This window comes from Rutilus rutilus (genome assembly GCF_951802725.1).
Source record: "Rutilus rutilus genome assembly, chromosome: 4".
NCBI classification, from domain to species: Eukaryota; Metazoa; Chordata; class Actinopteri; order Cypriniformes; family Leuciscidae; genus Rutilus; species Rutilus rutilus.
In genome coordinates, this window is record NC_140212.1 from 14866625 (window position 1) to 14878516 (window position 11892).

The window sequence follows — 11892 nt, forward strand, 5'->3', positions numbered from 1 at the left end:
GTCTTTCTATGGATGATCCATATTTTCTAATACTGTAAAAAAAAAAAAAAGAAAAAAAAGAAACTCACCTTGATTTGCCTTTTCTGAGTGGATATAATTCCCCATGCATTAGATTGCCAGACTCTTATTACCTCTGCCTGTAGGCCTGTGCGCCTTTCTCTCTCTCCCTCATGTCTAGAAAAGGCTGTGGGCATATTGTTCATTTAAATCTAACAGACCTCAATCTTCCTGTAACTCTACAGCTTAATGGTGCCATTGGAATATATTAGGCTCCATTATGTACCCCAATATAAAAACCCCTGTGAAATATTATGCCAAAATCTTGTTCCTCAGAGCCTCTGAGCTTCTGGTAGCGGCGATGGTTGATATCTCGCTGACGATGAAGCCGAGATGGCCTTTTTGTGACCTCATATAAAGTTTTTTTTTTATTTTATTTTTTTAGAAGACTTGACAATGAGAGTGAAATTGAATCACAATCAGTTCAGTAGGTATTGAAAATAAGGTGAGAATAAAATGACATTTGCAATAAAGTTGAGATCTGGACTTGATAATGCTATTGATTAAGCACAAAGTGAATAAAATCGTTTTTTTTCTTTTCTTGCAAACTTAACATTTGGTATTCTCTAACTGAAGGTTTCTGCACTGAATACTAGAGTTGTGAATTCTGCTTATTTAAACTTGTCACCAAGGTAGCATTATCTAGCAGGCTAGCATAGAGGAGGCTGTCTCAAAATTGCATGAATGACTTGATAGCCTTAGAAGTATTATATACACAGAGCCACAAACAGACTCAGAAAGAAGCTTTTACATGCTGGGTGGCATGACAGCTCAGTGGAAATGAGCACTGAGTGTTCTAGAATGCTAAGCAAGCCGGGCCACAAAGCAAATCCCAATGCAAATCCCTGTCCTGTTTGAAAATTATTTTAAATGCCCTTTTAACATTCCTCAAAAGGCTGGGTTGTGAACTTTGTCATACTGTTTATACAGCTGAGGATGGAAGGGTGTAAAGGGAAGAAAAAAAAAGTTTGTTAAGGTGACACTCCATGTAAAAAAGTTGAGAAAATATTCATTTGTTGCATTCAGAAGCTATATTTCTTGGTGCATTTGCACCCAATGAGGTGCACTTTTTGGAAATTCAATTTGTCGTATTCCTTCATAATTTCTAGATTTTTCCAGTCTTCAAAACATATTTTATTCATTCCTATGCGTCAATCGTTCAGTCTAGTGTGCCTGTGTCCTTAAATGATCTTTATCTACACCACATATTGTGTTTTAAGGAACAACACAGTTTGGCACTCAATAATGACATTGTTTTACCCTTCAGTGAATCCTCCATTTCAGTGTGTATGTTAAAAAAAGGCCATTTAATATGCAGTTAAGGACTCAGGGTTTTCATCCTCCTCTACTAATGAATACTCTATATCAGGCCTGAAGAACCACCAGAGAACAAGAAAAAAGAAAAAAAAGAACTCAGCTGTGTATATCTCATTAAAAGAAGTCAGTCAGTCATTTTGATGTGTGGCACCTTCCATATACCCACAGAAGTATGTCAGATGTCAGTTAAGATAAGTTTGGAGCAAAACAAGATGCTAATCTGAAAATGTCGTTATTATTGACAAAATCGGTCAAGAAAATTGCTACGTAAAAGTGAAATTTAGGGAAAAAATTATATTCATTAACAGCAGGGTGACTGGCTGCCTGCTGCTTTTAAGACTTAACCACTGCAACTGAGAATAATCATTCACAATTCAAACATTTGTACTATCTAAAAAAATGTGCAAAAGAGAGCTAAGAGTTTCTCATACAAAGCTGATGTATGGTTAAGAATATTTATAGCACACAAGTCATATGGACCACTTTTTGTAGTGCTATTGCCTCCTTATTTGAAGTTTGAAAGCTTCAGTCAACCTTGCAATTTCAATCAGGACAAGTCTTCAAAATTTCTCCTTTTGTACTCTTTGAAAGAAAGTCACATGGGCTTGGAACAAAAATAGATCGAGTAAATTACTAGAATTTTATTTTTTGGGTGATCTCGACCAGTGTTTAATCTGGGCTGGAACATTCTAATACACATAGAGAGGTTTAATGAAGGTCATTAGTTTGCAAACAATAGCCATTAAAAGAGTGCTGGAGCAGGAGGGACGACACTCTCTCCATCCCTTTGGAGTGAATTGTCTTGAGCTAAACCAATCCATCACAGGAAAAACAATCAAGGCAAATATCATTAAACATCCACTGGTCCACAAATATTATATTACAGATGGTTAAAACAGAGTAAGGGGATTGTGAGAAGGAAAGTGACCATAGAGAAAAAAAAAAAAACGAAAAAAAAACGAACGGATAGAAAGTGATGAGAGAGGATGAAACGGGGAAAGTCATGATGATAGCAAAGTGAAATGATAGATAAAACTCAATCTTGTTGCATGTGTTTTCTAACAGCTGTTCACAGTTGGACAATATGATGTGAATGATAGTGGACAGAGAGCCCGTGTTAGTGTGATGACTAATCTCTTCTAGAATTAATTCCTAGAAATTGAAATGAAAATGAAAGTCTCTGGTCACCATACCCCACTCAAGGTCAAAAGTGTTAGACGAAATTACAGTTTCCACCTGTCCTAGGCTTCAAATATTGAAAAAAAAGCTTGAAGTTTGTTCAACTGGTATGGGCAGAAAGGTTATTATAGGTTTGCATTTTTAAAATAGTTTTTATTTTAATATAATTTTCAAATTTCCTATAAATTTCAGTTTAGTTTTAGTTAGTTTCATTAATGGTTTTGTTAGTTTTGTTTTGTTTTTTAGTTTTTGAACATTTCTATTTAGTTTTTATATATATATATATATATATATATATATATATATATATATATATATATATATATATATATATATATATATATATATATATATATATATATATATATATATATATATATATATATATATATATATATATATATATATATATATAGTTTCTTATATATTTAGTTTCAGTGTTGGTTTTAGTAATAATAGTTTAGCCAAGTTAACAGAACACTTAATTTCAGCAAAGTTTAATGTTTGCAGTTTACAGTTAACTCATGTGCAAATCTCAACTTAAAACAAATGACAAAGAACAAATGCAACTTAAAAGTAAAAATTTGTCATTCATACTCATTCATATTAAAGATGAAATCTTGTTAAATGTGGCGTATAAAAAAAAAAAAAAAAAATTTATTTTATGGTTAATCCTTTCAAACATTATTCTTGTATTGATCCATTAATGCTTTTTGTCTACTGCATCTTTTAATATCATATACTTATCCTCATATTCATACATTCTATTCAGACCAGACATTTAGTTTACTTCTACTCTGACAAATGTACAACTATTTGTGGGCTAGACATGCTATTTGTTGTTTACGATTTCTGCTCAGTCTGGTATCTTGTCTAATGTGTGATATTTTGTTTAGTTTCACATGAGATGGTTATCTTACTTGGAATTAAGGTACAGCTATATTTGCATCTATAAGGTCTAGACATGATGGAAATACTTATTTGGCAATTTCTGCTTCTTAGGGCTGGTTCACACAGAAAGAAATTTGACTTTGAAAAAGCGCATGGTCTCGAGACGCATCTTTTAAAAGTTGAACTTATTTTTACTTGAGTGCGGCTTTTTTGGAAAGTCGTGTCATGCACGAGACGCTGCAAAAGACGCAAGACTTGAGTGCAACAGTCATACAGTACATTGAAAAATAAAGTAGCGCAGTGGAATGGAAAACCGTGATGGGGCAGTGCAAGTTTCAGAGTGTCAGCTTCATATAGTTCCTATGTCAGCTTCCTCAATGGCCTGTGGACACAGCATTCATTTAATATACTGGAAAAAAGGGGCAGGTGTGGAAACAAAAAGAATGTGTTACAAGTTTCAAAGTCAGTATTAAAATATATTTGCAACACCTTTTTAATTCCAAAATGTGTTAATTCTGAATGTAGGGCTGAACAATGTGTATCCATTAAGACTGGATTAGAAAATGAACAGTGCATGTTCCATACCAGAGTTTGGAGTCAATTGTGGAAACTATTTCTCTTCTGAAACACCACCAGCACATATTGGCTAAAACTTGAAGAGTAAAGATTAAAAAGAAAACTTTTTCTTTTCTTTTTTTTTTTTTTTATATATAGTTTAATAATAATAATAATAATAGTTATAATTGTAATAACAACAACAACAAAAGTGTCTTTAGGGCACTTCAAACAATGAAATCAAACAATGAAAACAGGTCGTACTTTTCTGTGCAACTTATTTTCAAATTGTGGGTTAAATGTAGATGATTTCTCAATAAACTATTCAAACTATGTAAAACGTTTCCCACCTTTTCCCAACTTCTATACACATGCTTTGAAAGACTATATGCACTGCTCTCATAGTACAGTAAGTGCAAATATCGCTGGGATGGTATTGGTCCTCTCCAGCGAATTGGACGAGGGAAGCAGGCTGACCTACATGCAGCAGACCCTATATATCCCAGATAGACTGGCAAACCCTGAGGCTGCCATCATGCCCTTACTCGCCCACTTACTGACAAGACCCAACCCGTCAAACTGGGTCGCTGGTGCTGATACCGAGCAGACCTCTCCCTGCGTCCCTCAGCCTAGGGCAGGTTGAGCTGGCAAGCTGGGCCCTCTCCGCCTGCATAAGATCATTCCAGAAGGCCTGGAGTTTGAGGGGTTGGGGGTTGGGCGTCCCCACTATACGAATGGTGTTCTGGGTCAACGTCACAGAGAGAGAGTGGAATGGCCCAAATGATGGTGGAGGCCTGCCAACGGCCACCCAGTCTCACACTCAGAGGTGTGTAGTTCACAGACACAAACAAATATACATTACACACTCTAGCACACATTGGTCATAATTCACAAGAGGCATGTGGGTCACGTGTGTACACATTTGAATAATGTCCCCAGACACTTTTCACTTTATGCAACCGGGTCACCAATCCCTTAATGTGTCCTACTTCATATTCAGGCATTACCACAAGCTATGGGTGTCATTCACAAAGACATTCACAAACACAGTCTCACTGTCACACATACACAGTGGTATGTCAAAATGCCAGCCATTGGTTGCCCGGGGTGCCGTTCTGTTTAACACTGCTGTTCAATTCTATGACATCTGCTGTTACAAGCGTAAGATGAAACCTTCCTGAAAGCACCTCTTTAAAGTACCTTTCACCTGCTGGCTAACTGACCAAAAGCCAACATGCCAAAGGTATGAAAGAGTGATTGGCTAAAAAAAGAACTGCTTAACAGCTCTCTCCATAGAGGAAATGGTTTAAAATGGTAAGCCAATATTCTCTTCGTGAGGGGACCATCTAAGCTCCCACTGCATGACAGAGGAGATATTTTAATCTTGGAACGGAGGATAAAAGAGAGAGGGAGAAAGTGAGAATGTGTCCTCAACACAGGCCCAGCTTTGCACAGTACAGAGACTCCCTCTACAGCATCTAGAGGAGGCTTAATCCATCTGAAGAGAGCAATAGCCTTTGGCAGCACACATGCTGAGCTGTCCAGCACCCCTCCCATGATTTCCTGTGGACTAAGAACACCGGTCGACCAGTAGTGACACTCGCTCCCACAAGGTTCAGTCATCAGAGAAGTCTCACTGACCAAGTGTAGGATCAGACCACACAAATCACTCCACCTCACCGCATCAACTCAAGAGAAGACAGACGGGGGCTGAGGGGGGAATATGTTGAGGGTTGAAAGGCATTAAGAGAGTCCCAGCAGGGAGTGTGGAGGACAGACTAAAATCATTCATCAATTGGACTGTTTATCTGTGGAAAGAAGTAACCGTCTCCAAATCGCAACAGTTCACTGCCAGACTGCAGACAACTCTAAACAGATCTACAAAATACAGGAACCTTGAAGAGAGAGGGAAAAAAACGGGGAGAGAGGGACAAATATGGGGGAGAGAGGGAGGGAGAGGAAAGATGAGAGAGAGAGAGCGCGCGAGAGAGAGAGCGCGCGAGAGAGAGAGAGAGAGAGAGAGAGAGAGAGAGAGAGAGAGAGAGAGAGAGTGAGAGAGAGCAGGAGAGAGCGCAGGAGAGAGAGAGAGCGAGAGAGAGAGAGAGAGAGAGAGAGAGAGGGGGGCGGATACGGATGAGCTAACGTACTAAAACCAATGCATCAAACCAATGCACTGCTTGGAGTGTGATGCGTCAGCAGTACATTCACGTTTTCATTGAAGGACAAAAAGAAGAGCAGGCAAGTAAGCCTGCGTCCCGGGTGCCTGCTACTGCACCACAGAACACAGCGAAAAACATCGGTGCACAGCAGCAGGAAGGACTAACCCGGTGCCGGCGAGGTTAAAAATAAAAAGGAAAGAAAGGAGGGAGCAAGGAAAGATGTTGGAATGGGGAGCCACTTTTCCCTTGCCTCAGCGCTCGTCCACCAGCTTGAGCCGGACAGCTGTGCCGCTGACAAAGCTGAGAGCTTCAACTCTGCACTGAGCTCAGAGTACTGCAGCGCTATACGGATACTTCTCTGATCAACACAACGTCACAGAGAGGGGGGAGAAACACACTCCTTTTTCTCTCATTCCAGGGAGAGAGAGAGCACGCTCGAAAGAAGGAGAGAGCGAAGGAGAACAAGGCAGAGAGAGAGCGATCTCTCTCCAGTGAACGAGCCTTCTTACGGAGCTGTCTCTGCACTGATGCCTCCCTTTACACCTTCCCTGGACTCTCATCATCAACTTCTTACAGAAAATTATAAGGATAATTGGGAAGTGTGTAGAAAGAACCCTAAAGCCTTCGCTGTGTGATAGCGCGTGTATGAAGATCGAACCCGGAGCTACTTAAGGAAAGAAATGCGCTAATGACCGCAGTGTCACTATCTTTTCAGCTGGACAAGGTGCTGACAAATCGAGCGGACAAAACATACTGAGAGAAAGGGAGACGGACAAAGTAAAGTGAGTGGGAACATTAGAGGGGCACTTTTATTATTCTTTAAACAAAAGCATAGACAAACATTTGAAAAGACTGGATTTCTCATTCTTATTCCTCTCTCTTTCCCCCCTCTAACTACCCCTCCCTTTTTTTCCTCCCCCTACACTGGTTTAGCATGTGTGAGCGGTCCTCTATGGAGACACAGGCATTTAGTAGCAGCGTCAAGCGGAGGTATCCAAGGACAAGCATCTGTGGATAGTGCAAGAGCGAACGCTTCTATAGGAGCCAAACTGGATTGGTACTCTTGCCTAAAGCTCTGAGGCCCTGCAGAGCCACTACACATCTTCTCGGATGCTCCTCTGTGGATTTATTAGGGGCCATTTTGGCATTCATCTCTTGTTTTCTGACAAATGAAAAAAGAGAAGGCTTTGCTTATCCTGGGAATATAAGAATGAGGAAAAAATCTATTTTGTGATTGCAAAAATTGGACGTATAAAACCTTTGAGGTAGGTGTTGAGCCTTTCAAACCATTTTTATACATAAAATATAGTCCCCTGTTTTATTTAATTCATTATACCTTGGCTTTTCACTTCTCCCTCTTTTCTCGAGTACTTGTCACTGAACGTTTAGCCTCCAGTTCAGTAAATGGAAAAACAATCTAGAGTTTTGTTTAACCCAGGGTAGGGCTTCATTAGTCAGAGGTGAACCCCTCCCCTTCCCCCCACTTACTACCCCCTTCTCCCCAACCTCCATCATCACCCCACGCCCCCCCAGACGATGCTGAATTATGAATGTGCCACATCATGAGTCTCCTGGGGCGGGTAGCTGTGCGTCGAGCCAGGAAAGCCGCCCTGCTCTGTGTCCTGTTCCTCATGGTTCAAGTGTGCGTGGAGGTGGCGGCCGCGGCAGGGCCCCAGGGCTGCCCGACTGATTGCTCCTGCAACAACCAGCTCAGCAAGGTGGTGTGCACCAGGCGTGGGCTCTCTCGTGTGCCACCAGGAATACCCAGTAACACCCGGCACCTAAACCTGATGGAGAACGCCATCGAGGCTGTGCAGGCCGACTCTTTCCGCAACCTCCATCACCTGGAGGTATTGCAGCTGGGTCGCAACGCCATTAGACAGATTGAAGTGGGAGCCTTCAGTGGGCTGACTAATCTCAATACACTGGAACTATTTGATAACAGGCTGACAGTGGTGCCAAGTGGGGCATTTGAGTATCTGTCCAAGCTGCGAGAGCTGTGGCTGAGGAATAACCCCATTGAAAGCATCCCATCGTACGCATTTAACAGAGTGCCATCTCTAATGAGATTGGATCTGGGTGAACTGAGGAAACTGGAGTACATCTCAGATGGGGCCTTTGAGGGTCTAGTCAACCTCAAGTACCTCAACCTGGGGATGTGCAACATTCGAGGAGAGATGCCCAACCTGACGCCTCTGGTTGGGCTGGAGGAGCTGGAAATCTCAGAGAACCTCTTTCCTGAGATCAAACCAGGTTCATTTAGAGGACTGTCATCACTCAAAAAGTTATGGATCATGAACTCTCAAATAGGGCTAATTGAGCGAAATGCATTTGATGACCTGGCCTCATTGGTGGAACTGAATTTGGCCCATAACAATCTAAGCTCACTGCCCCATGCTCTCTTTACCCCACTGAAGTACCTGGTGGAACTTCACCTCCACCATAACCCCTGGAACTGCGGCTGTGACTCACTCTGGCTAGCACGTTGGCTACGCGAGTATATCCCTACCAACTCGACATGCTGTGGGCGTTGTCACTCCCCTGCACACATGAGAGGCCGCCAGTTGGTTGAGCTGGACAGGGGTGACACCGGGGCAATGCAGTGCTCTGCCCCTTTCATTGCTGATGCCCCGAGAGATCTGAATATTTCTGCTGAACGTGTGGCAGAATTGCGATGTCGAACAGCGGCAATGTCTGCCGTGCGATGGCTCCTACCAAACGGGACTGTTCTAACTCATGCATCAAGCCACCCACGGATAACCGTGTTAAATGATGGGACTCTTAACTTTTCAAATGTGCTAGCAGGTGACACGGGTATGTATACCTGCATGGTGTCCAATGCGGCCGGAAATTCCAACGCTTCAGCCTATTTAAATGTAAGTGCGGCTGAACTCAACACATCTAACCTCAGTTACTTCACCACAGTCACAGTGGAGGTACTGAACACCACATCTGAAATGCCCAAGCCTAAAACCACCACAACCACAGCAAGCGCCAGCACCACTACCACGGCCTCGCCATCCGTCTTTCAGCCGGTTTTTATCTCAACGCCTACAGTCCTGCTCCAGAGCACTGACACTCCCCCAAGTCGCCAATCTGTTGTACCTGGCTCAAAAGTGACAACAGGAAAGCCGCCCAACCCAGCCAGTACCAGTCTGGATGAGGTGATGAAGACAACAAAGATCATTATAGGTTGTTTTGTGGCAGTAACCTTGCTAGCAGCAATCATGCTAATTGTATTTTATAAACTACGAAAGCGGCATCAGCAGAGGAGCACGGTGGCTGCAGCCAGAACTGTGGAAATTATTCCGGTAGAGGAAGAAATGCCACCACCAGCATCTGCTGCCAATATAGCAGGGGAGGGGGCACTGACTCTCCCAGAAATAAGGGATCATAACAGTATTTACAAACTGGACTACAACACCCACAAATCTGACTTCAGCTACAAACCAAAACTAGAATACAGTACCCATAAGCCCAAGCAAGATTTCAGCATCCACAAACACAAGTCAGACTACAACACCTACAAACCTAAAACAGACTATATGTACCAACCTACTCTGGAATACAGCTCTCATAAACTGACGGACTATTCACACAAGTCATTGCCGGATTACCACATACACAAAAAACCTGAGCAGAGTCCCTACAAATCTGGATATAGTACTCACAAACCGGACTACAAATCTCATACTCCTAAACCAGACTTCAGTCCGTTCAAACCAGAGTATGGTGTTCCGAAATCGAAAACTGACTATAGTATGCCCAAACTCAAATCCGATTACAGCCCCTTCAAGACAGACTGTAGCCTTTTCAAACCTGACTACAGTGCTTTCAAGGCAGAGTACAGCCCCCTCAAAGCGGAATATGTCAGTTGTGACTACAGCCCCCACAAGTCCAAAATGGATTACAGTCCTCACAAGGTGGACTACAACCCACATAAGATCGACTACAGCACCCTGAAGCCCAAATACAACACTTACAAGCCACCAGGCCATGGTGCCAAATGGACAGAAAGTAACAGCATTGGAAATTCTCTGCCTCGAACCTTGCCCACTGCTATTCCTGAGGCCCTTGTCATAAAAACTCACACCAAGGAGAAAGTACAAGAGACTCAGATATAATCTGCCCCCAACAAATCAGAACCTCAGTCAAAATGACCCTCTCTCTCTCCCTTATAAGCCCACCCTCACCCCAGCATAAAAACATGCAATAGAATGCACAAAAGAGAAAAAAGACAGGAACTACTTTTTTTTTTTTTTTGTACAGAGTGCAATTCCTAAAGACTGATTCTTGTTGTACATGCTTATAAATAAATATATATGGAAAAACTGAAACTACCATGGGCTGGTAATAGAAAAGCAGATTATATTAAAAATAAGAAATTGAAACTATTTTCTAACTTATAACTCCTATTTAAAAAATGAGTTGTTTTAAGATGCTGTACTGAATTTAAGAAATGAGGGTAGTCTTGTTTAAAAAGGGCATTCTGTGTGATTTCTAAATACTACAGAGAATGCAGTGAAAAATACAACAACAAAAAAAAAACATTTATACTGAGAAGTCTTTCTTTAAAAAACAGAAAAGAAAAAGGTCAATGTTGATCTTTGCAGGTTTATCTTGTAAAAGCACCATGAATTTGTACTGTGCCAAATGTTACAAATGCAATAAAAGGATTTTTGGAAGAAGAAAAAAAGAGAACCATTTAGATTTTTTTTCCCCCTCTCTTGATGTACTGTTGCGATCAGCCAAATGCTTTAGACACTGCAGTAGGGCTCACTGCAGTTCTGCTTTAACCCTCAGAGTGCTGGGTGCCGCTCAAGTCTAAAAGGCTGGGCAGAGGCTGCTTTTCTTTCTTTTTCTTTTTCCTTTGTATGCTTTCCAGCACTGCAGTGGCTTAACTGAGCTTATATAATTTATTGGTGAACTGCTATTTTATGTCACAAGAGATGGCTGGTTAAAAATAAAATTAAAAGAAATTCACTGCCTTAAGGTATTACCCAAGTTCTGCTATTAGTGTCAGGTAAACATTATTGTGAAGTTGATGCACGTTGTTACTTGGACAATTTCTGACTGCAGGTGGTTTCAAAAGACATTAAACGAGACAGGTCTGAAAAAAAAAAAAAAAAAAAAAACCTATCCTGCCTTTGCTTATAGCACTTTAGAGTGGTCTGGTCAAAAGCGGTTGATTAAGCAAATTGAAAAAATATTGTGAGGGAAGCATTTTTTTATTTTTTATTCTTGTATCACTACTGATTTCCTACACGTTTATGAGCCAATGCATTAGACATTGACATCACACAAATGGGCAGTGAGGCGTCATAAGTCAAGCAGCTTTTGTATGCTCAAAAGAGGTGCATCATGACATATTGCACAGGCTCATTGCGTACCTCTCACTTGTATGGCAAGGCTTGTTTGAATGTCAGCAACTGCTTTCAATCTTGGTTAATTGAAATGCAAAGACTAAGAAATAATGAATGATATAAAAAAAATTAGGCCACAAATTGATGGCATATTAGAGGGTAATAAAATATAATATATGTTTGCATTGCAGGGTATATTGGCTGAGTGCATGCAGGCTGTCTGGGAGATTAAAGCTGATTACATGATAATTGATCCAGCTCACATAGATACACACCCTTCAAAAAGTTGGTACATCTTTTCACAGTGAGACTCAGTACTCACTGTACACCTAGAAAAAACATGCAAGCACACACACACACACACACACACA

General features: G+C 41.2%; 2 protein-coding genes across 2 annotated transcripts in view; one reads left to right on the plus strand and one right to left on the minus strand.

Annotated features, from left to right (window-relative positions):
* snd1 (staphylococcal nuclease and tudor domain containing 1) overlaps nucleotides 1-11892 on the minus strand; it is a 169569-nt gene that overhangs the window by 81498 nt on the left and 76179 nt on the right. The gene's annotated exons all lie outside the window — the stretch shown is intronic.
* Nucleotides 6175-10721, plus strand: lrrc4.1 (leucine rich repeat containing 4.1). The gene is made up of 2 exons (XM_084407480.1): nucleotides 6175-6940; nucleotides 7092-10721. The coding sequence occupies exon 2, from the start codon at nucleotides 7709-7711 to the stop codon at nucleotides 10280-10282; it is 2574 nt and encodes an 857-aa protein (XP_084263606.1). The 5' UTR covers nucleotides 6175-6940; nucleotides 7092-7708; the 3' UTR covers nucleotides 10283-10721.